Here is a 25,614-nt window from a genome sequence, read left to right as displayed (position 1 = left end):
CCAAAGGGAAGTCCCATAACACACGGTGTTGTGCTGAACAATAAAACCAAGGGGAGTTGGCTGAGGGGCAGCCACAGCTCAGGGACTGGGTGGACCCTGGTTGGCAAGTGGTGAGCAATTGCACTGTATTTATATACATTCTTCTGTATATTCTTCCATCATAGTTAAAGTATTTTCCCTCTGTTTTCAGTCCTATTTAACTGTCTTTACATCAATCCATGAGCCGTGGGTTGTTTGTTTTTTCTTTTTCCCCCGACTGTCCCATTGCGCTGGTAGGGAGCAAACACAAACCTGTGTGATGCTGAACAGCCTGGTGGGTTAAACCCCCAGCTGTCCTCCTGTTCTTTGCAAACAAGAACTGCTAGCTCTAATTTCTATCAAGAGTAACCCAGACTCCACTGGATCTGAATGCATGGAAGTGGTGACAAGGCAGGCCTTCAAAACATATATATACCACTGGTTTATATCATGTTAGTCTGTAGAAAAATCTATTGTAGGGAGGAGGAAGGCAGCCAATGCCTTATTTATGTGTTCTATGTTCTCCCTTGCAGGCATTTTCTCAAGTCTATTTTGCCAGCCTATGACCAACACTCCACATTACTCCTAGTAGACCAACAAGAGAATATTCAATCTCTGACAGAAAATTCTGCAGCAGCTCACATGGTTAAGTACAACAGCCTCATACTTAGAAGATCTCATTTGCTAGTTACCTGGAAATCTGGGGAGATACAAAGTCACTGGGAATGTGGGCACCTGCTAAGTGTACATCTAAACTTTTGTTTTCCTCAGAGGCATGGGTGGTTTATTGACAGAGAGAATCAGAAACACGTATCTGACAGCTCAAATGAAAACAGATGTTGGCAACACATGCCAGCAGATCTTCTCCCATGAACCCAAAAGGCCTTCACCATCCTCCTGGTGCTGAGTCTTTCTCTGCCAGGACTCGCACACACCTGCTTCCTCAAAGCCTACCAGCAAGAGGACTTCCACTCCCAGCACCTGAGAAAGAGAGTAAGGGAAGCCAAAAGCAGGACGTGACCAACCCATGCAAAAATACAAAGACTGGCAAGGATGCAAAGGAAGGAAACCAAAACTGAGATACTTCTGACCACTACAGCAGCAAGCAGCACACCCAGGTACTGTGCGTGCACCCTTCCCCAAATCCTCAGCTTCCTGCCCTTTCCAGTCCAACTGCTCATTCCTAGCAACCGTGCTTCCATTGCTCTTCTAATTTCAGAGACATACAACCTATTGTTTCCCAAGTAACCTGTCACCATCGTAGCCACGTTCAGCTCTGACCTCACACAATCTAAACAGAAAACAGATTCCAACCGTCACCTCTAACAGCTTCACAAAGAAGATACTCCCGTGGCAGTGCAGGGAGGAAACTCACTGACCCCAGTGCTTCCCAACCACAGAAACACAGCATCGTAAGTACGCTGCAACCACAGCCTGTACAGCTGCAGACTCAAGGCCAACACCTCCTACAATCACACGGAAAAAGGCAATCCTTAGGCTGAGTCCGTTATCTCTGACCTCCCGAATTTCTGCTTCTGGGACGAAAGCATTAGTTAGGGTTAGAGGAAGAAACGCAGACGGACAGAAGCGGTAGGCCGGGCGGGCTCCGCACAGAGCCGAGCACCTGCCCGCCGCAGGCCCCGCTCCCTCGGCCGTGCCTTTGGCGGCGCCGCGGGGCGCCGGCTCCTTTGTTCCCGCGGTGCGGAGGCAGAGCCCAGAGGCGGGGCCGCGGCTCTCGGGCCGGTGGAGGAGAGTGGCGGCCGGGGCCAGGTCCGGGGCGGGGGCCGGAGCTGCGGCCCAGGCTCGGGCGCGTCGGGCACTCACCCAGGTGAGGAGGCTCTCGCCGAGCTCGGCCCGCTCCAGGCTCTCCACGTTGAACATGTCGGGGCGCTGCCCGGCAGGCTGCTGCCGGCACTCGCTCCTGCCGCCCCTCGTCCCCCGCTGTCCCGTCCCGGCCGGGCCGCGGCGCGGACACGTCAGAGCGTCCTGGCGGCGCCGCCCACCCGCGGCTGCGCTGTGCCCCCGCCTCCCTTCGCCGCGTCGCTACGCTGCTGCCGGGGGCGGGGCGGCGGCCGGCGGGCAGCGCGGCGCTGAGCCCGGAGCTGAGGTATCGCCGCCGCGACCCCGCGGCCGGGAGGGTGTCAGCGCTGGGAGCGGGTGGGCGAGCGAGCGCAGCCGGGCGGAACGTGGCAATGGCCGCGCTGGGTCTGGCAGCAGCGGCTCGGCTCAACGGCTGCGCGCTGAGGGCGGCGGAGGGCCGCGGGTTGAGGTGGGGCAACGGCCGGTGGCGCGCGGCGTTGGCAGTTCGTTCCCCTCTTCGTGTCGGGGGTAACGAGAAGTGCCGGGCTTTGCTGGTGGAAGGACACGCAGCGGGGTTGTCTGCTGCAGGTGTGAGTTTGCATGCGGGAACGCTGCTGACTACAGTAAGGTGTTGTTGGGCGTTTTTTTCTAGGAAAGTAAAAAAAAAAAAAAAAAAAAAAAGCCCTTTTGGCATCAGTCTGAGTATTACCATATTTCACCAAGCATTATTATACTGGAGTGACATTGTTTCACTTCCCTTCCTACCTGCCCAGAAGTGAAGGCGGTGACAGGCCTCTTCATGTGGTCCTGCCTGCACACAGTCTTAGGGGTGGATGGAACCTCTGGAGATCAGCCAGTCCATCACCTGCTCAAGCAGGTTTCCTGCAGCAGAATGCATGGGAAAGCGTCCAAATGAGTCTTGAATATCTCCAGAGGACATTCCACTGCTCTATGTGCAGCCTGTTCTGCTGCTCCGTCACTTTGAAATTAAGGGAGTGCTTAGTCTGCCTATTTCTTCAGTTCTGCGCTTCATATCTTTATAACCTTGTTCCTTTATCAGCCTTGAACCTCTGTCTGTTCAAACCTTGTGGTTCAAGACTCATTCAGGGCCTGTTTTACATAGGCCGTGCGCCATCCAGTGAGATACCCCAAACAGGAATACTGTACATATCACTGTCTTTTTCTTCGAGCCATCATCATTGCTGGCTGATGAAAAAATGAAACTTAGCCATTGGAGTATTTCGCCCTGTGGAATGTGCTTTTGAAGGTTTAATCTTTAGTGATTCTAACATGAATACATTCAGCCCGGAGAAGGCTGTGAGGTGACCTGATAGAGGCCTTTCAGTATCTAAAGGGGAGCTGCAGGAAAGAAAGGGACAGAGTATTTCTGCGGTCTGTGGTGGTAAAACATGGGGAAATGGTTTCAAGCTCATATAGGGTAGATTTAGGTTAGGTATGAGGAAAACTTCTTTCCCGGTGAGAGTAGTGAGGCACTGGAACAGGGTACCTGGTGTTGTGATTGATGCCCCATCCATGGAGACTTCTAAGGCAAGGCTGGATCAGGCCCTGGGCAACCTGATCTAGTTGTGGTGTTCATTGCAGGGGAGTTGGTCTACACAGCCTTCAGAGGACCCTTCCAACTCTAGCGATTCCATGATTCTCAGTTTCTATTCTGTGATTAGAAGAAGCAGAGTACCTATTTTCTTTCTATTGCTTTTTAATTAGGTAAATGTTGTGCAAAGGCTGCAGACCTCCAGCCCTGCAGAGGGCTGCTTTGTCAGGCAAGCATGTTGGTGAGGCAGATCTTTATACTGAAGAAGTGTTATCCCCTGCTGTATGGGAAACTGGTAATCACAGCCTGAACCTCTGATTAATCAGCTGAGGCAAGTGTTGGGTCAGCTGTGGGAGCACAGGTGAGAGTAATTTAGCTGTGCTACCGGAAGGGGTGGAGCTCGACTCCACCTCCTCTAGACCTTATTTAAGGGCTGACCATCACTAAGGCAGCATCTCTTGGAGATTGCTTCAGTGTTTTCTAGCAGATTAGCAAAACTTCCATTCTGAACCACACAGTGGTGTCACGTTCCACCAGTAAGTCCTTCGCAAGTGATCAGGACACACAAATAACCACAAAGTGGAAAACAGGTAACTTCCAACAAGGAAGATCTCAGTTATTTCTCAGTGTCTAATAGCTTTTCCTTTTTGGGGATATCTGTTTTTCTCTTCAGTGAAACCAAAAGCTCTGAAGTCATTCCTTAAGTATTTCAATATAAGTGATAATGCATCTGGAGAGGGGCTGCTACAGAATAAATGTGCCCCTTTTTAGTGTACTTAAGTTGATTTCTGTTACCTAAACGGGTCAGTTAGGAGAAACCTGCTGCCACAAATGAATCCAATTTATACTGGTTCCTTTTATTCTGGAAGAGAATTCTGAGGACTTAGTTTAGGACTTGAGGACAAGTCTTTTTGGTGTTTAAAAAGATGAGAATTGAATTGCAGGCATAGCCTGTACACATGAATACTACAGTTTTGTCAGCCTGCCTTTCTCAGTAGTATTTTTCTGTTTAGGATTTAGTTTATCCTATAGAACTCATAGCCTCTCCAAAGTGAGAAACACCTTTACGGAAAAGGAGTTAATGGTTGTACTTGTAAAAGACATCAGACAAAATGTAAGTTCCAGCTTACGCTGTGGCCCATACCACTGTCTTCATCTTTCAGTTTTTCATATCTTGAGCACCGGCGGTGGCTGTCAGTACTGCAACAAGATGAAAAGAGCAGAAGTAGGCCTGATGTAGGAAGGTTATACTTACTCAGTTGCCTCTCAGCCCATCCTTGAAAAGGCACGTTGTTATCAAATGTATTTTTCAGATGCTGAGGAAATTGCAGCCTTCTCTCAAAGTCAGTGTTGCTCTTGATTACTTATCAGTATTTCACAGCAGTATTGCATCTATGTTATCTTATTATTTATTTCTCTGAGGTTTATGTCCTCCTTTGGTGGTGGACCCTAAGATCTCTGTCTTTTCAAGAGTATATCAACGTATGGTGCCTCCCTGTTAAATGTGAAAAATTCAAGTCTTGTAGATAGCTGTGGGGATATTCTGACTTCATGTAGGTAGCAGCAAGTGCTTAATAAATCATGGCAAAGTTGGTTTTCATTTGTTTGCAAGTTATAGCATGGCTATTGCTTTTATATTGTGCTGTATGTAGTGAATTAGGAATAATAATATTTATTATTATTCCTTTTATTATACTTAATAATACTTTTCAAACCTCACAAGGAAACAATAATGTATCCACAGCAGTGTGGGGTCTTCATGCCCTCATATTTCACTACTATCCGTATGAGTTTTCAAGAATAAGACTGCCATAAATGTAATGTTATTTCTGGCAGTCCTCTTTGTTTTTTCCTCTTTTTTTTCATATGAAGTTGTGTCTGTTGCTCAACTTAAGTGGGAAGATTGCTATTTGAAGTGTAAACAAAACAGTTTTGCTTTCTGTCTGTAATCTGTGTCAGTAAAACTCAGGAAAAGCAAAGCTATTATGTGTTCAGGTGGGTAGCATGAGATGTTTCTTACAAGCATAAATTCCATCCCTTTCTACTGTGAAGTGTTCTGTGACCAGCTGAATCTGTTTTAGGTTGTTTACGTTCAGTAGCCATACAAAATCCTGAGTCACTTAAATCTGATCACTGTGCTGCAAAGTTCAGCTGTTATTTAGCTAGGCCAAGTAACAGAGCAGTTACTGCTTGTCCTTTTTCCTAACTAGGCAGTTGAGCTATTTTGCCTTGTGCAAGCACAAGTAGCGTGAAGTTGATCTGAAAATTAACAGGTTTTGTTGTTTCTGTCTTTTTCTGCCTTGAAAGTTTTTGTTGTTTTTTCAAACTTTGCAACCTACGCTGTTGTCTTTCTGAAGCCGATGGTACAAATCCCAATTTAGATGGGGGTTTGGTGTTTTTCCTTTAATTGGAAGGCAGGGTGGTGTTATGCTTTCCTTTCAGAATGCCACCTTCCTGCTGGATGGTTGAAAAGAGAAAATAATAATAATAAATCTAAGGGAAGTTCAACTGTTAGAATTTAATCTGGTTCTTACTACTCACTTCTCTAACTGAAGTCATTCTGTTGTTATGGAACTTTTCTTAAAAAGCTAGTATGGACTAGAACTAGTTTTTTGTGTGAAAGTATAGAAGCATGCTATCGAAACATCTTCTTTGCAGTGATGAAACAAAAATTGGTAGAAATCTACAGAAGCAAATAAACAACTTTAGAATTATTTAATGTCTGTGGTCTCAAAGGCCAACCTGAGAAAGCTGAGAAAATAGTTATTTTTGCATAATTGTCCATATAGGATGGATCAAGTTAAACAGGTTGAAGGAAATGATTTTATAAACATCACATCAGGTTTCTTTTGTATGACATTTGATTATTACTGCATTATATTTTGTGAAAGTTTAGATATCTTTGCTTCTGTCTGGTTCTACAAGTCTTCCCTGAGACACTCTTAGTCCTTGTCAGTGCTGGTTGTCACTGAGGACAACTGCATTACATCACTTAATGCTAAGTCTTAATGAGCTAAAGTTGTTCAGCTCTTTGTTGTGCAGGCTGAAAGACCATGCTGCTGCTAGACTCTAGCACTGGAAGGCCAGATTCTGTAGCAGCAGTTGGAGGACTATTAGCATTCAGAGCACCATGAATATGTTTTGTGTGCTATTGTGGTTGCACTTAAGGAAATGTAAACTGCAAGCTTGCAGTTCTGTGTATTTTGTTGGCAAATGTTATAAACGGACTTGAGATCAGAAAATTCCTTCCTCCTGCAGTCAGACAGTTTTCAAATTGTAGTGTTCTCTTTGGGACCATTGTTGAGTCTTTGTTTTGTTTTCTTTTTTGCATACTCACCCAGGCAATTGAAGCCAAGCTGTGAAAGCATCCGTGTCTCACTGCCACAGTGTGCATTTCTGAAAAATTGCTTGGAAATCAATAGGATGCAGCTATTGTTAGCGTGCTGGTGTGTTCTGACAGAGCTGTTTTAGGACTGTGGACCAATTCCTCGCCATTTATTTCTGCAGGTGCATGGAGCAATCAACTCAGGAATGACAGTGTGACGTAGTTCAGGTTAGTGCAGAGATGGTGGTTCTTAAGGAGAGACAGTGCAGGAGCTGAAAATAGCAGCACTCCGCCTGAGAAGCAGTTGTGAAAAATGAATGGCCCAGAATGAGGTATTGTAAGAGCAAGAAACTTCAAGACTGATGATAAGTGCACAGTTTGGATGTGTTGAGCTGGGGAGGCATCACCCCATGCCAAGAACTTATGCTCAGATTTTCACAGCAGCTGAGCCTTGTAGCTTTAACAAAAGCCATATAATTGTGTAACAAGCTGTGCAGCACCATGCTGTAGCTCTTTGTGTAGACTGTTGTTCCAGAGTAAAACCTTTCCACAAATATCTGGTCTTTGTTCATTAGTATGTATGAAATCTGTGTCAGTATTGACTTAATTCAGACATGGCTCTTCACGAGTCTGTGGTGTTTTATGTTTAGGAAAACCTACCCTTTCCAAATGTGAAGTGGCCTTTCAGCAGTTAGACTGTGACAGTGGCTTGTGAAAAGCTGTGTGTGTCGCACTTGAGTCTGAGGCACACATCAGGAAAATGTAGTTTATTGTTTCACTTCATATATGCTTCATTATTTTGTTTTGCTTTTCACAGTGGAAGTCCAAACATAAAAGAACAATGAAAGGAATCTACCCTGGGTTCTCCTTGTTTTCTCTGCTCTTGTGGTACTTAATTATACCACTTACCCCTTTTGTAGTAATGTTAGAATGTACATTTTCTCTTGCCTTACTGCTGAAGAGGTGGTTCTTCATGTATGTATGAAGAACATACATGTAACAAAGCTTGGAGAAAGCTCCATGATTCGTACAAGAATAGATTTGGAGAACAGAAGCAGTCATCTTATAGAAAAGATGACATTTTGTGTTAGCTGTGGACTGGCATGTTGAAATTTTGTCAGGGTTGCATATTACAACTGGGCACTGAAATTCCCATAGCTTGTGTTCTCTCTCATTTTTGCACTTAATTCAGAGCTAGGTAACGTCTAACAAATATCACTACAAAAGACAGCAAGGTTCAAACTTGACAATAACATATGAGCTGTGAACTAGTGAGATACTCTAATAAAAGCTTGCAGACTTAGGGTACCCACACAGGAATAGAAAGTGAAGAAAACGATACCAATCTTCCCTGACCTCATAAACTGATGCTGAGATTTTATGCCAGTTCTTTGTGGAAATACTCCAACTGCCTATGGACACAGCTTAAATACAACATTTTTTGTTATTTTTCCCAGACTTAGCTTCATTCTGACTTCATAGTATTCACAGCTGCAGTTCATTTCACTTCCTGATTGCAGCAGGACTGATTTAGAAGTATGTTGCAAACTGGTTTATGTTGCTTGTGTCTCCAGCTGTAGGTTAATGAATGTTAGTGCTGGCAAGTCATTCTGATTTTTGCATATGCAAAATGAATATTAAACAAACAAGTCTGACCAGAGAAGCCTGAAAATACCCTTTTGTTTTCAAGCTTTACTCATGTTTCTCTCTGAGGCATGGTAAGGCGTAGAAAAGGTAGATAAAATACAGAACTCATCAGATATTTTATGTGTATACAGGTGGACATTTAATATTGTTCTGTCTTACCTTAGCAGCAGTCATGTTATGCAATAGCAAAAATTCTTGATAATGTAGAATCATACTTTTATAAACAGATTGTTGTTTGAATATGTCAAATGCAGAAGGATGTCCTGTCCTTAATATGCTTTTTAAAGGTTTGCAGGTAAGGTATTTGACTGATGTTTTTAAAACAGTCTTTAGGTTGCAGTGCAGTCATTTAAGACTTGCTTACTGCTGTACTAAACAAATGTTTTGTAGTCCTTTGCATCAAGCTCTATTAGGTAAAATGCATGTCTTTTTCTTTTATCATTTTTCCCCAGCAGTTGATTATTTTCTTCAAGAATTTGTGTGTAAATAGATATATGCATATGTATTACTTGTGACTATTTAATAATGTATGTGTGTATGTGTATGTCTAGATATTCAGTGTACGTATATATTTCTTTTTGCATTTTAGAGCTGTGATGGACAGTCACCAGGCAGAAGTTCAGAGTTTGAAGCTAGATAATGATTCAGTTATAGAAGGAATAAGTGACCAGGTACTGGTGGCAGTTGTGCTCAGTTTCACTTTCATTGCTGCTCTGATATATACGCTTTTAAGGTGAGAATATGTTGATAGGAATTGATCAGTGTGCTTGGGTTTGTCAAATTCTAACTTTCTCAACTAATTGATAAATATACAACACTTATTTTGTGACATGAAGGAAATGATTATTTGATCACTTAGTCTGTTTAACTTGTTGCTTGGCTGAGTTGATAATTTAATTAAGTTAAAATTAAATGATGAATTTCTCAAAACTCAAGTCTGACATTTCCACATGTTCATCATTATTTATTACTGAAAATAACTAAATTCATAAACTGTTTGGTGTGTTGTATTTTATTATTAAGCAGAGATTTGTCAATAATGATTCCTCAATTAAAGTTGAATATAATCCTTCAATACACATTCCAGTTGGTTTCTCATAAATAAATAGGCTGATTTATTTATTTATGAGAATATTTGGAAAACAGCGGATTTTAATATGCTTTCTGTGAAAGAAAAGGCTAAGTACAGAATGAGAGAAATTCAAAGGTCAAGTAATCAAACCTTATTTGTAGCTCCAGAGTTTTTCCTTACAACTTAACAAATATTTTAGCCTGTGTGTTTTTAGGAAAATGAATCTGAGCTTTTGACTGGCTTCTTATTGATTTCATTCTGTTTTTAATGCATGTCTGTAGAGTTATGAATACAGAGGTGATTTTAACAGCTGAGAGGACTGAATGTTAGTAATGGCATTATGAAACTTACCAAGGAGGACCTGTCTGTATGAGAAGTATTGCTAAGATAGGGTGTGTTTGAGAGCTTGCCATGAAAGGCACAAGGAGCTGAAAAGCTTTGTTAGCATGCAGGGCAGTGCTGCAGTTCACAACCAGGAACTATAGAGAAATTAACACACATCAGTGTGCTTCTCCTGCTGAGGCTGTTTCAGTTATTTAAATGACATAACAATGCTTCTCTTCCCCCAGGAGTCCTCTCCTATCTTGTGCTTTTGTTATCCCTTATGTTTTTCTTAGCAGATGTGACTTGAACTGAAAGTTTTTGGTTAATGTTCAAAACCAAAATGTTTACTATTTATAATGGAAGGTAAGTTAAGAACACACATAAAAAAAGAAAGTGAGCAAAATAAGGTTGATCAGCAGTGGACAAGGGCAATGGAAGTTTTCTTAGGGATAGTTATCTTCAGAAGATACATTGATGGTGGAGGGTTGTGCGGGGAGGGTTGGTTACTTTCTACCTGTGTATCAGATTGTCTGTGCATCCTGGTATGTGCCCTGCTGGTTTATTTTCTAGAATGGTGAACAAATTTGAGCAAAAAGTTCCCATACTTTAAAAGCCTGCTAACTAGTAAATTTCTGCATAATATAACTGATGGTTGAAGGTCTTGTCAGCATCTTCTTAGATGTACAATTTGCCTTCTGTAACCTTGATAGTTATCTGTATTAAGCAGTGTTTTTCCCCAAAATTCTTTGTGCTGTCTCCGTTAAAATCTGTGCATTATAAAATTTAAACAGTACATGAAGTACAATAATATTTGGCCACGGAGGAGAGACGGGAGAGAGAAGGAGGATTTTTTTTTTTTAATTTGTCCCTGGTTATCTTTGTTTTCTATACTGTGTTCATTGCCCCATTGACTTTGCCACCAATATAAAGTCGGGTAGAAATAGATCCTGAGCACAAATATGGGAAGGAGGGCTTGGGAGAGTGAGTATAGTTGCAGGAATAAATAAAAAAAATACTGGAGAAGGGAAAGCAGGCAACATGGAGTCATAAAACCACAGAATATTTTGGATTTGAGGAGACCTTGAAGATGACCCATTTCCAGTCCCCTGCTGTGTGCAGGGCTGCCCCCCACCAGCTCAGCTGCCCATGGCCCCACCCAACCTGGCCTTGAGCACCTCCAGGGATGGGACACCACAGCTTCTCTGGGCAGCTGTGCCAGGGCCTCACTTCCTTCTGAGTATAGAATTTCCTCCCAGCATGAATCTGAAATCTCCCCTGTTTAAGTTTAAAGCCACTGTGCCTTGTCCTGACAATACATGCCTTGCAAAAAGGGCCTGTTCCAGTAAACCTAGGGGGAGGCAAAAGTGAAATATGGAAAGAATTTTTAGGGGGTGTCACTACTATCTCTTTTTATAATGCAGAATTCTAAGAAGCATGACATTGGGGCAGGAGCTGAAAGTCTGTGAGCTTTTGGTTTTGAAACTTAGTTACTAACATATGTACCAAGTTATGGATGTTTAGGTCTGTTTCTGTAAGGAACTTTTGTTGACACTGTATGTTTTAGAGTTGTTCATTTAGATAAAAGCAACCAGATTTTTACTATCATCTTTTAAGTATGTGGAGATCATCACATTGCAGATAAGTACTTAAGGTTTGATATAAAATGAGGTCAGTACTTTCAGCAGAATTCCAGTCTTGATCCTTGATGGGAAAAAAACAACAACAATGACAAAAAACAATGATGGTGCCAGTCTGAACGTGTCCTGTCCCTCACTTCCCCTTCATGGCAGCTCACACTGGATGAACAGGCAGCCTTCCTCCTGGTGGTGATAGTTTTGTGGGGCCCTTTGTAAGACACTGTACAATCTTGCCATTTCATGAGATTTCTTTCCTGAAGTTATGGGGTGCGAAAACTCAGAAACAAGGAAAGTTGTTTACTTCTAACCTTATTTCTTTTTGGCTTGTGTTTAGCTAGGCGAATATCTGTAGTTACATAGCACCATACAGTTTCTTATTCATTTCAATATATTTTCTCACACTAACAGCACAACAGAAGCTATGATTGGGATGTGTCTTGAATGCTGCCTGTCCTCCTCTGGACTTTGTGCAGTGTTCTGCTACTGAAACATCTTATGCGTAAGCAACAGATGCTCAACCCCCATGCATCTACAAGCAGTCTCACATGTTAAAGATAGTATAGTATGTAATACCAGACTGAAATCATGTATGTAAATTATTTGCACCAAGATGAAATGCTAGATATGCAATGGTAACTTCAGTTTGTCTTTTTTAGATAACGCTGGTAACAAATTTGCAATTAGTTGTTTATGAGGGAATCAAGGCTTGTAATTCATGCTACCCAGTTACATGTGGTTTGCTTTGAGATTCAATATGCATCAAACTTCTGGCAAAACAAAGGTGTAAAAGATGCTAATTTGTAGAGTCTAAATGGGGAAATACGGTTAAACATGTAACTTACATTATGGACAACTTCCACAAGGTCAGATTTGTTGAGTGCAAGCATCTCATATACTTTTCATTTTTAACTCGCATTACTGCTGAATAAATGCACTTTTTACAAATGATCACATTATTTTTAGTCTGATAATGCAGTTTTATTTCTGTTCCTCCTCAAAGAAAGAATGAAGGAGGAAATGTTGCAGCAGTAATGCAGTGTTGTGGTTTCTTTCTTCAAATTAAGGAAATATTGCAGATGGGGCCTAGAGCCACCGAGGAATTTACATGAATGGATTCAGAAAAAGTTAGGAAAATCCAACAAGTTTAACCTTCAGCTCTGACATGGGATCAGGCTGCTTGGGTCACTTCTGGAATCAGTATAACACGTTCTTCAACTTAACTTTTAGCCAGACATGGCTCACATTACCCTGAGGTAATCTTGTCTGATTTGGTACACTTAGTTTGAAATGGTTTACCACCAGCCTTCAGATAATTGTGGAAAATAATTACTTGTATTTATTAGGTTGAAAGATTTATTTTGCCTCCTCCATACAGGGTCCTGTTTCTTCTGTTTTTCTCTAACATTTTACAGATGTCAGCAGTATCAGTCTTATTGTTCTATTCTGAACTTCCTCTAACTTTCCTACATCATTTTATGCATTTTGCTCAAAGTGGAAGCTGCAACCCATCGAGACATCCGCAGTGCTGAGCAGAGTGTATCACTAGTTAAATCCATGTGGATAAATAAAGCACGAGTACAGTTTTTAACGTGTTATTGGCTCGTATTTATTGTAACTCAACACCTCTTAATGTTGTCAGCACCACGACTAATTCCAATCCTGTTGCTGCTGTGCTTTTGAATTCAAATATATCCAGCCTCCTTTCTTCAGTGTCTTCCCTCAGATTCCTCTTTATCGTGATGTTTCTAACCTGTAGTTTTCTTGCCAGTAGAGTCTGCAGAGATTTCTTTTTATATCCAATCTGCTGATAGTTACATAAAGTCAACATTCTAAAGCAAATTTGCCTACTCTTCTTATGTAAATGTGGATTAATCTTTCATGTAGCAGATAAATCTGAAGTAGTTCAGATTTTTCAGTATATGATAACTTATGTAGTTAGTGAGGGGGGAAAATAAGGAATTTACAAGTAATCCAACAGCACAAAGATGAGGAATCAAGACACATTCTTTACTGCATGGTGAATATTAAATGTTTCGAGCAGCTTGATTTGTTTTTTATTTATTTATTTATTTACTTATTTATTGCAGGCTGATGGATTAATATTTTTTCAGATCGAATTTAAGTTTTAATATGGTTTAGCAATTGATTATGGAAAATTAGGAAAATTTTGCTGCTGCACAGCTTGCTGGCCAGAGTTACCTCAGTATCTACAGTAATTGTCCTGTTTCCTTAATTATTTGTGTACTTCCTTTAGAATGCTTTATTGCAGGAAAAAATTATTTTTTCCCCTTTGTTCATGTTTCATTTTTTTCAGTCAGTTATTTTTCACTGTTGGTTCACAGTGTTCATTTTTCTTACTGCTTATATTTCCTTTCACAGAAATGCACATCAGAACATTCATCCAGAAAATCAAGAGCTAGTACGAGCTCTTCGGCAGCAGCTTCAAACTGAGCAGGTGCTTTGCTGAGTGTTGGAATCATTCTCAATCTGGTCTGGGGTAGTGTAGGTTTCTCTCATGGTTCTGGAAAAAGCTAGTCTTGAGAGTCTTTGTAACTTACTGTACTTACTGTTACCTTAATGTTGATCAAACAATGAGATGATGTAAGTCAAGTCATTACAAGATATAACTGGTTATTTTTCAAACCAGCTTTTGCCACAAGGTGGAGTGTGTTAGGTTGTGTTAGTTGTGTGCTTCCTGCAGTGTTCCTGGGAATTTGGTGGTTAAAAAAAAAAAAAGGGAAATCTGGAGAACAGCTCCAGAGCCACAGGACGATGTTTAGATGTTTAAAGTGATAACTTGTGTAGCAAAACAATGGTACAGCAGCCAGAGCCAGGCAACAGGCTTTGCACACAATTCTGGTGTGTAGGTGAGACTCTAACATGTAGCCACATCAGCAGTTGTTGAGTCCCAAACCTAAAATGAGAGAAGCCATACTTAATGGAGAGTGTTCAGGAGAGTCTTTAGTCATTCTTGAAATAGTGTCAGATTTTTTTTACATGAATACATATTTAAGTAGAGGAAACGTACAACAAATTGGGGAGGAAAAAACATCTCATAGCAGTGATGTACACAAGCTGGTGTCTGTGTTTGAGCTTGAGAACCCTAAATTGTGGAGTTGGTAAGCAGTGCAGTTCAGGTGACTGATTTGGGACAAAGCTATTTAGAAAAATGCTGCAGACCTGAATTGTTATTTGTGCTTCAGCATGCCTTAGCAAATGCATTCTACGTAGTGTGAAGGACCTGAGGGGTTCTAGCTTTGTGGTCTTTAACTGGATTGAAGTTCATACTCATGTAACAGATGAAGGGGTTATGTGCTTGTAACCAGAAGAGCATGCTTAGTGAGGCAGTTTATGCATTTACGTATGTTTTTTTTAATTTAAATTTAGTTGTATTTTATCTAGTTTTGCATTTGAATATTCAACTTACTGGGTTTTTTGTTTGTTTTTTGTTTTGTTTTTAATTTAACTTCAGCAGAATTCTTATATAAAAAAATAGGGTCTCTATCATTTTCTATTTCTCTTCTGTCCCAGCAGGATGCTTCTACTGGTGACAGGCATCGTTTCTATACAGACATGTCTTGTCCAGTCTGTTTGCAGCAAGCTACGTTTCCTATAGAAACAAACTGTGGGCATCTCTTCTGTGGTAAGTTGGGAAACCTCCAACTCTCAAAGATAAAACCAGAAGAGAAGCAGAAACTTTGGGCAGTAATACTGTCAGGAATAGCTTTGCTGGACTTTAACTGTTTATCTTCACATCTGTGTTAAAAATATTTTTTATATAATTTATTTATAAAATGCATATTAATAAATGGTTACTTCCAGAATGTGCTGGAATTTTTTCTATGCTATCAGAGTTGAAAATGCATTTAGAAGCATTATGAACGAAGAGTGTATTTTATTTCCTGCTATTGAAAAACAGAAGAGGTTGAAGTGCACTTGGGGAAGTACCATTTTAAAAGCTGGCTTAGGAAAAAATAAAATAAAAATCTGCTTGGTGTTACCATCACAGAGGAGTTTGTTTGTTTTGTAGAAGGTCTTGTCGAATTACCACTAGCTTAAAATGCTTAAAATATTTGCCTTTGGTGCCCAGTTGTTTGAATTGAGAAATGCACACGTGAAAGTTCTATGTAGCATTTTGCTTCCTCTCCCTCCCAGTGGGATTATTTCACTGCAGCTGTGTAGTTTTATAGTGTGTATAATGCTTGGTTGTAGAAAAAAAATAATAATAATAAATTACTAATATGGAAAACAATAAGAGAAAATAGATTATCTTTTTTTTTTTTTTTTTTTTTTCACCCATTAAAGCTCTGATATTGAAGCCAGGTTATCAGGATGAATTTTATATCTCCTTGATTATTTTTATTATTTCTAACATTTAAACTCTTGATATTCTTAATTATTTGTGTTCTGAATTAATGGTTAAGGTATTTGTTTTTCTGCTGATGCTTAATGTATTATTTCATGTAATAATGTTTAGCTCAGAAGTGTCAATATCTGTAATTTGTGTTTGTCAGGTTCCTGCATTATTGCATACTGGAGGTATGGATTGTGGCTTGGTGCCATCCGTTGTCCAATTTGCAGACAAACGGTAATTTTTTAAGCAATCATGGGCCTTATGGTTTAGCAACCTAGTAGTATTTTTCTAAAGAAATGCATTGTACTTACATTTGAGCTGCCTTATTAAGACTGACAGAAGGAATCTGAGAAGCTGAAAGTGTATAGACTTGTGAAATGTAGATGGTGGACATTGTTTTTTAAATTTTTTTTTGCTTTAAATGTTTAAATGAACATTTAATGTTCATTTAATGAACAGCACTGGTTACCCAACCATTTTTCTCTAACAGAGTATAGAAAAACAGAAAAATATAAGGTTTTAGCTACAATTCTTCCCTGCTTTGTATTTGGGATGTTAAATGACTTCTTAAACCAGGACTTGTATCTGAGAGACCTGGTTGGTCTGGAAGTCTCCCAGTAGATAAAATACTACTGGTTTCTGAGAAGTATCCTCTCCCTTCTTGTTGTCCCTGCGAAACAAAACAGACAGAAAACTATGTCAATTTCTTATTTTTGGTCCTACTTTTAGTTTTTAATTAATTTGAACTTTGTAGAGGGAGCGTATTAATTTACTCCCAGCATACTTTACTTACACTGTTAGTTTGAGATACGTCCTTGCAGTTTGCTAAGATTCTTTGGGCCACATTCTGTTTTAACAAAAGTAGCTTTGTGTTTAACAATGGAGACTCTACAGAGCTATTTAATTCATTAGAAGTTACTAGCATCCTTCATGGCGCTGCCCATGCATTGTATCCTGTTTTGGTTCTGTATATTAGCAGGACCACATGAAGACAGTTAAAGGAAAGAAAAATAGGTATTGCTAGAGGGAGAATGAATGAGTTTCGAGTATAGCCTATGAGGAGAGGGAGAGAAGGCAAAGAAGATGGAAAAACTGAAATTAAGATATTTTGAAGAGTTCTTTAATTTCCCCCTGTAGATAGATGCTCCTCTGTCACTCTCTGAGTAATAAGTACATTGGATGGGATTGCTTTCGTGATTATGCATTCATTCTTACCCTTCTCATAAGGTAATAAAAGTGATGCATCACTAAAATGAGGAACAGAGGTGTGTGTACATGAACTGCATGAGTCACACAGAAGGATTATAGCAGGGCTGGAAGTGGATTGTAGCTCTGCTTATGCTGTTGTTTTCTAAGTGTGACTGCTGCATTTAAATCCTACAGGACCATCATTTGCATTACATTTTCAAAAGCTGTTAGGAGTCCAATCTCTTGAAACAGATGATTTAATATAACAACAGAACACTTAAAGAAACATTCTTTTTAAAACATACTTATCTTGACATGAAAAGTAATGAAATCAATCATTTTAAAACTAAGATTAATTCAGAAATAAATACTGCTCAACAACCAAGTAATGGTTTCGTGCTTGGGAGAAAGAAGAAGACCCTCCTTCTGAATATTACTTTTTTTCCCTCTTTTTGATTTAACACAGGGCTGGGATTATTAGCTGTTAGAGCCATAAGCTGGCTTTGGAAACTTGTAATGGCAGATACAGACAGAACTTTTTGAGGATGATTTTAGTTTAAGTATAAACATGTTCTGTTTGCTGTAATAAAGTACGTTTTTTTATAGCTGAACATGTTTTCAAATACAAGACTTACTTCTTCAGAAGCTCCTAAACAGAAAAATAAGAGAGATGTGAACACATATTCACATATTTTTGTTTGCGTGATAGTTAGTTCAAGAACATAAGTGAATTCTTTGTTTTTACAAGAAACATGAAGGCTGTTGTCATTTTACTACTGTCTTTTGTTACTCACCTTGGTCTTGGTATGATTGTCCACAGGGAGGAATACAAGGCTTTGCTTATTTGTGGAAAAGCGAAGTGATTGCAAAGGTGACAGAGAGTGGCCTCAGTGGATGCTCTACATCATTTTGAGTTAAAGAAACAAAACTATGTTCATTTCTGGAATTAGCTGTATTCTCTTAATCATCTATCCCTCTTGTTCTACAATAAACTATTCATAGAGGGAAGGTTCTTATGCACATTTTTAAGGGTCTTTTGAAAATGTGTTAATATTCTTTAAAGAGTTATCGGCAAATAATTTGTTCAAATGTAAAAGCTGTATCCATGTGAATGTTAGTAGTCTTCATTTCAATTTGGTACTAAATAGTTAACTAACACAAAGTTTGTTCTGTGTAACTAATTGAAGATATGCTGTAATATATTGTAAATCCCAATATCTGCATTTAAGAGATGGCTGAACATGTACCAAAATCTTCTTGCTGTGCCTAGGTGACGTTGTTTTTACCACTCTTCAGTGAGGACCAGCAGGGTGCAACACAAGTATTACAAGATGTTAATGATTACAATCGGAGATTCTCAGGACAACCCAGATCTGTAAGTTTGGGGTAAATCTGGGTGGAGGTCAGTGATTTCAGGATGTGATTTAACAGCATTTTGATAACTTCTTCCCCCACTGAAATTTTTGTTTGTGATTTGTGTGGACTATGCAGGTTTTTCTCAGGACAGCGTTGTCCAACCTGCAGGTCATATACAAGGCTGGACAGCTTGTAATGCAGTCTCACAAGATCGTAACATTTTGATATTTATTACATGACTGTGGGCAGCGTTTTTCATGAGTCTGTTGTGAATAGCTTCAGTGTGGACTGTAGAGGTGACAACAGAATGTTGTGCAGGGCTGGGCACAGGGCAGTGTTAACTCTGTCTCTCCTGCACGCCCCACATACTCCGTCAAATTAAAACCTACATGTATTCCACTTTACACATGGTTGTGAAGCCTAGAGAGAAAAAAAAAAAGCAGTAATTGCTGATAATACTATTACAGCCTACTGACACATGTACCTATGAAGACACACATTTTGTTATTAGGCTGACATATAAGTTGTCTTGTTATATTATTAAACTTGGTCTTGTGTTATTTCATAAAATAAATTGGTATGTTAACACTTTCACTATGGAAGAAATATCCAGAACACTCCTGCAGTGCTGACAAATCTTGTCATTTTTAACATCTCAAAAACCTCACAAAAAGACTGTAATACTTCATGACTTTTTTTTTTGTCTTGCAATACGTATTTGATTAGTGTTTCTGCTGTTCTTACCACGTGGGGGCAATGTACAAGTAATAATCACCTTGTGTCAATTTACTAATCCAGGCATGCTAAAGGCGGGTTTACAGAGGACACTCATTATAGCTGCATTTATTCTCACACATACACACACACACACACACATATATGTTTATACATATATATTTATTTGTAGATTGATGGAATCATGTATTTAGCAGCCTTTTTTTTTTTTTTTTGCACAAAAATAACACAATAAGTTAAAAGATTTATGATAAAATCTAAAATACAGATGAAAGTGCAATAGAAAAAATACTATTTCAAAATATTATCATTAATGTATGTTAAAAAATTGTTACATATGTGCATTAACTATATTATATGTGGTCTAAGACAATTACGCTTCATTCAGTGTGGCGCTGGAAAATCAAAAGGCTGGGCATCCATAGCTAAGGAAATCCATGCTTATATGGTTAATAGAGTCACAGAACCATTAAATAGTTTGGACTGGGAGAGACCTTAAAGTCCATCCAGTTCCATTCCCCCTGAGTTGGGGTGTGCACCAGATCAGGCTGCCCAGGGCTCCATCCAGTCTGGCCTTGAATACCTCCAGGGACAGAGTGATTAAGTTAGTTAAATTATGACAGGCTTACAGGCTTGAAATACACTTTGTAATATTGTAATATTACTTACTTATTATATCTTTGTAGATATAACAAATTATTACTTACTTGTAATATCTTTGTAGAAACGTTTATTTCTGTTGTGAACAAGAATTGCTAATAGGCCTCAGATTCCCTTTTCCCGTGTTAACCTACTTCTTGAAATATAAACCCTTACTTTGAAGGGCTTAAAAACTAGTAGAAATGCTTAAAGAAACAAATGAGCTGTAAGAAAGAATGCTCCCTTGATTAATCTCTTTAAATTGATTAGGAGAATCTGAAGTTCTACTCGGTGCCTTTTTCAGATTTCAAGCTGTATGCTGATTTGATTTTATTTCCCCCCTCCACTATATATCTATACATAATATATGTAAATAGCTAAGAGACATGCTGGAAGTTCTACAGACATGAGAAACTCAACTTTTGACTTGAGGAAGTCAGGCTGTCTTCCGAGTGCATGTCTTGACTCATGAAATGAAGTGGATGCCAATAACTTTGATACACGCTTGTCTTCAGCTGTTCATTGGATTTGGATGTGTATAGGAAATGGTTGTTCAACCTTTTGGCTTGCCCGGGCTGCACTGAGTAAAGAGAAATTGTCTTGGGCAGCATATTGCTCTGGAAGTTACTCTGAAAGTAATTCCTCCTATTTACTTCCATGGAAACTACCGACAAATACAAAGAGCACAGCAATATTATTTGATAGAGTATGTTCTCAGCTATGAAGCACTGTTTTTCAACACAGTCACCTCCACTAGCTCTGCATTTCCATCAGCAATAAAGAAGAGGTTGCATTCCATGCTCATAACAGTCGACACCAGCTGAGGTGACCCACTGTCACCACTGCTGAAATGCACCCCTTGCTGCCTCTGCGAGCTCACATCCACTGTTGGGTCTCCATAATCCTTCACAATTATTGATGAATGTCAGTGGGTGCCCTTTTTTTCTTCATGGAGGGATTCAGTGACACACCTTTGCTTCACACACACTGCCATATCAAATGACATTGTGTCAGAGTGCCCTTCTGCTGCTCTCTGTGACACACAGCAACATGTCATGAGATGTTGGTGGGAAGGTTCACCTTCTACTGCCATACTGCCAGTGGTCAATGCAATAAAAAGGAGACGTTACTTTTGGTGCAGCTCTCAGGATAACAAAACAGTGCTAGGGGAAAAATTGCAGTCCGAAGAGACAAATGATGTTGGTTTGTGTTCTAAAGCTATGCAATTGATCCAGAATAGATTGAAATTAATTTTCAGGCTCCAGCAGACCTCTCTGTGGGCTGTATATAATAATAATTATATATATATATTTACAGACACTGTAATATATATATATATATATATAAAATAACAATATATAATTATTATATATTACTATATATTTATATATATAGTAGTAATTATTATATTTATTATATATATATATATTATAATAGTATATAAATTTTATATATATATATGAACAGATACCAAAGCTGTAATGCAGTAATAGGAACATCACACTGAAAATAAAAATTTAAAAAAAAAAAGATGGAAATGTTAACTCTTGGCTTGTCCCTTCGTAGATTATGGAAAGAATTATGGATCTGCCCACTCTGCTGCGGCATGCATTCAGGGAGATGTTTTCTGTTGGAGACCTCTTCTGGATCTTTCGTATCAGAATATTCCTCTGTTTGTTTGGAGCCTTTCTCTACCTGGCATCGCCTCTGGATTTTCTTCCTGAAGCTCTTTTTGGAATTCTGGGATTCTTGGATGATTTCTTTGTCATTTTTCTTCTGCTGATACATATTTCCATCATGTACCGAGAAGTGGTAACCCAGCGGCTGAATAGATGAAATGGCTGAAAGTCACCCAGTCACAGAGATGGAATGTTTCAAAAGGAGAACCATAAATTTGGAATAGCAAGGTGCCACTGTACAGTTTCAGTAGTTGTAATTCCATAGCTTCTAGTTGATTATCTTATACCAATATGGAAGGTTGGTGTGTGGTGATGCTTAACTGGAATCTTTAACTTTTGTATTACATACGCTTCATAACGATGAGGTCAGTTTTGTAGTGTAATGAACTACCTTCATCTGCTTAAACCTAACAAACAATTGTATGTGATCAAAGCAGAAAACACCTCTTTTGGAGTGATTTGTGAAAAAGGGGTTCTAGTAAAGGACTTAAAGGATAAAAATATATGTTTGGTACTCTAGATGTGAGGAAATAAATTCAAAACTTTGCAGGACAGTCATTGATACATTTAATGTCTCACTGTTGTGAGCTTTTAAATAAAAGTAGCTTTGTGTATCTCTGTGGAAGAAATCAAATGACTGCAGTACCATTTCCACCCTGCAGTTTGCTGCTGTCCACTTGCTTCACAGCAACAAGGGGGAACACCTCAGTATTGCTCGAGCTGCACTATGTACGGTTGCATGCAATTCGTACAGTTTTATTTTTATACTTTATAATAATGCACTCACCATATGATCTGCAAGGAGAAACCTACGTTATGCACGCCAGAGACTGGCTAGTGCTCTGTTTTGTAATGGGAGCATGGGTTGTTTTTTTTCCTCTGAAGGTTGTTTATTTAGCAGGTATGTACCTTGAATGTGGGTTTTTTTTAATGCAGCTTTAGGTCAGTGTAGTGTTTCTTCATTGGACATTTGCATGCCTTTAGCTGCATCAAGTATTTAGGCAATAGAAAGAACCCTCAGATTTTAGACAGTGATTATAGAAGTCAGAACTGGATGTTTACACTACAGAACTTTACCAGATTGTTCATTTTCAACATGAATATTAAACAACTTAGATATGAGGGCGTTTGATTTTCCCTTGGGGTTTTCTTGCTTGATTGACTGATTGATTTCAATGTGGATAGAGGGTATTTTGAATTAACTTGAAAAAGACTATTGAGGAGGGACCACAAACAAAAAAAACTCCTGAAAATGTTTTCCAAATGGCTGGGCTACTGATGATCCCTAAAGGTTGTTGTGGGGGTTTTTTGGGGGGGTAAGAAGGGTGAGGGAGGAGTAGAGAGAGGTTTTGGTGGTGGTGGGTTTTTTGCTTTAACTTTTTTATTATTTTTTCTTAGGGGGGGCTGTTTTTTTTCTGGTTTTCTGTTGAATTTCAGTATAGGCTGTCAGAGCTACAGAATTCATTTGAAAATATTTTCATTTTATGAAAGGGACTGCCACTAGAAAGCTCAAGAATGTTTTGTTTCTATGTACATTTTAGTTAGAAAACTTAGGACAGATAATTAGTTAGGAAAGATAATTGTCATTTTACTTAGACTTCCTGAGTACTTGAAAGACTGTGACAAGATAGGTGATTCTTTGCATGTTTACGTAATGTTCTATGACACTTAAAATGAAAGGGACCTTTCCACAGCTTCTCTGTGTTGCCCATGACACGTGTTCTTGTGAGTTGCCACCTTTCCACAGCTTCTAGTACGTAGGCGGAAGGAGCTGGGGCTGTTCATCATGGAGAAGGTTCCAGGGAGAGCTTATAGTGGCTTTCCAGTATCCAGAGGGGTCTGAAAGAAAGAAGGGGACAGACTCTTCAGCAGAGTCTGCAGTGATAGCACGAGGGGAAATGGTTTCAAACTAAAAGAGGAGATATTTAGACTGGTCATAAGGAAGAAGTATTTTACAATAAGGGTGATGAGGCACTGGCACAGGCTGCCCCTGTTTAAAGCCCCATTCCTTGAGACACTCAAGGTCAGGCTGGATGGGACTCTGAGCACCTGATGTAGGTGTCCTCACTCACTGCAGAGGGGCTGGACCAGATGGCCTTAAGGGTCCCTTCCTACTCAAGAAGATGACAAAACCGACATCTGAAGTATCATTCTGTGGCTGATACTGGCAATGATCCCTCAGTATTTTTTGGAAGTAAATTCACTAATTCTTCACTTGAAAATTTGGTGTTGAAAGTCCAACGATATTTTAGAAATGAACTGGAAGGCTGAGTTTTTCCCTGTTGCTGTGTTTATCGCAGAAGGGCAGGAAGAGAAACAGGAAGTGAAACAAGGGTAGGAGGAGGAGAGCAGGACAGAAAATGACATTTTCGTAAGCAGCGACTGTTGGTTTTGGCAGACCAGCAGTTCTTGAGCATCCTAGCTGAGCTTTTCTCTGTTTGGTGTTATTGTATGGTGGTGGTTTAGTGGCTACCTCAGTTAAGTCTTCAAGGTATTACTGAGTAAGTGTGGGATATTCATAAACTTAGGTAAAGCAAGGTAATAAATTAGAATGTTAGATAAAGCAGGATTTTGTAGTTTTGCTATAAGCAATAATTCTTTTGTTGTTGTTTTCCCCAAGATATCCAGCTGAGTGCAAACTCTAGAAAGTATTTTTAGTCAATTTAACACCTCTGGAGTTTAGCTTGTGGGTCTACCTAGAGAATCAAGTGAGCTGCTGCTGTAGGACAACTGTAGTCTTTTCATAGAATCTGTCAATCTGATACCTCCCACACATGTTTATCCTTTTATTGTGGTTATACTTTTTGCCATGACTCTCTAAATCTAGAGTGGATAAAGATGCATGTGAAACTGCTTAGTGATTTGTTTTCATTGAGCTCCCTAATCCCACCTGATACTGTGAAGAAGTTCATGCAGAAATAACCTAAGGAACCTGCTCCTGAAGAGCAGACCTTTTGTACCTGAAAGCACGTACGTGCCACATCCACAAAGCTGCATAAAGTTTACCTGTATTCTGCTAGCCAGAATGATTTCACTTGGAGTCCTCTGCTTACTTTTGAGTGTTGAGTAACATCGTAAGCTTTAACCCAGCACAGTAAACACTTGACAGAATTAAGATAATCTTTTCTGTCTTTTCACCAATGTGTGCTTTTTTTGTTGTTGTTGTTGTTTTTTGTTTTGGTTCTCCAAGATACTTTGGGAACAGTATTATGACTTGCTCAGGCTTCTCTTTTTTTGAACAGCTGCAATGTGAAGATGCAGCTGACCAGCAGTGCATGGCTGCTGCTCCTCCTGAAGGAGGCAAATCTGAACTAGCTCTAGGTTAACTATCTTGGGTGCTGCTATCATATTGAGCTTCATCGAAGCTGTAGAGCTCCCAAGAAGCTGGAGGTAAAAACATGGCCATTTAATATTCCTTAAGTATATACTGCCAAGTTATTCTGGTAGTAATGTTCAGCGTAAGTGAGCACTAGCTTCAGAATGTGAAATAAATACATGATGCTTTGAGGGGAGCAAACATTGCTGCAGTTTTGTTGTGTGGAACGGGACAACCGTGTCACTAAGTAAGAAAGGGAAAAAGGCTTTGGTAGAAAAGAAGCAATATGGGGGGAAATAGAGTTCTTAAAAGATTCTTAAGGCTTCACCAAAATCTGGGAAATATTTCAGCAGTATTAACAAATAGGAAAAGTTGCGTCTCAGAATTCTTGCAGAATAACTTGTAGCATCTCGAGGCCTAATGATAACCCTTATCACAAGCACTGTATAATGCAGTCTGTTTCTATGTTGTTTGTGACTCGCACCATTGATGCCTATGAGGATAGGGCAGAGTGGTGTAATTTGGGGATGCGATTTTGCAATAGGTTTCGTAGAACTGTAACAGAGACCTGTGTGTTACTCTAGATTTTTAAGACAAAAAGATTTAAACCTACTTCTTGTTACTTTTAATGATAATAAATTACTATTAAAGAGATTCTCTTGGTTTATTTTACTGGCTTTCTGTCTGTGAATGTCCTTATTCCTCCTTTTCCCCTTCACCAGCCTAAAGCTGTTGACAGCTCTGCTACAGTCTTGATTGATTTTTGTGTTATGTCCACGGTCTCTCTTTCCAGCTTTATTGTTACCATTATGGGAATGACGATCTCAGAGGTCTTAGTCCCAAAGTTATATTGGTGCATTAAATGTCTTTTCCCTGATGTCTTCAGGTCGTCCTGATCCCGTCCAGGTGGGTTTTTCTCCAGCCTCTCATCCCTCAGTCTCCACTTACAGCTCAAGCAGTGTTGTACCTGGC

General features: G+C 39.6%; 2 protein-coding genes across 22 annotated transcripts in view; one reads left to right on the top strand and one right to left on the bottom strand.

The window, feature by feature from the left end:
- HOOK3 (hook microtubule tethering protein 3) overlaps positions 1–1,996 on the bottom strand; it is a 67,364-nt gene extending 65,368 nt beyond the window's left edge. For all 4 annotated transcript variants that reach the window (XR_014939169.1, XM_085528272.1, XM_015849553.3 and 1 more), the window contains exon 1: positions 1,843–1,996. Coding sequence is in view for 2 of the 4 variants with exons in the window: in XM_015849553.3 (XP_015705039.2) it covers positions 1,843–1,899 (57 nt within the window). In the remaining 2 variants the exon portion in view is untranslated. The remainder of the gene's footprint in view (positions 1–1,842) is intronic.
- RNF170 (ring finger protein 170) lies at positions 1,392–25,296 on the top strand. Of its 18 annotated transcripts, none has more exons than XM_015849538.3 (8): positions 1,392–1,430; positions 6,878–6,923; positions 8,932–9,075; positions 13,755–13,830; positions 14,907–15,018; positions 15,890–15,963; positions 18,188–18,292; positions 21,214–25,296. In XM_015849538.3, the coding sequence occupies exons 3-8, from the start codon at positions 8,939–8,941 to the stop codon at positions 21,481–21,483; spliced, it is 774 nt and encodes a 257-aa protein (XP_015705024.1). In that variant the 5' UTR covers positions 1,392–1,430; positions 6,878–6,923; positions 8,932–8,938; the 3' UTR covers positions 21,484–25,296. The 18 variants fall into 18 exon arrangements, with proteins under 18 accessions (XP_015705024.1, XP_015705025.1, XP_085384409.1 ...); XM_085528281.1 differs by lacking the exon at positions 1,392–1,430 and adding an exon at positions 2,069–2,125 and having other exon boundaries at positions 14,910–15,018; XM_015849540.3 differs by lacking the exon at positions 1,392–1,430 and adding an exon at positions 2,069–2,125.
- The last annotated feature ends 318 nt before the right edge of the window (positions 25,297–25,614 follow it).

Source organism: Coturnix japonica, chromosome Z (genome assembly GCF_054131305.1).
Source record: "Coturnix japonica strain WE chromosome Z, WE-NBRP24, whole genome shotgun sequence".
In the NCBI taxonomy this organism is placed as follows: Eukaryota; Metazoa; Chordata; class Aves; order Galliformes; family Phasianidae; genus Coturnix; species Coturnix japonica.
Note: the sequence above shows the minus strand (reverse complement) of the source record. Positions and strands in the feature narration are given on the sequence as shown.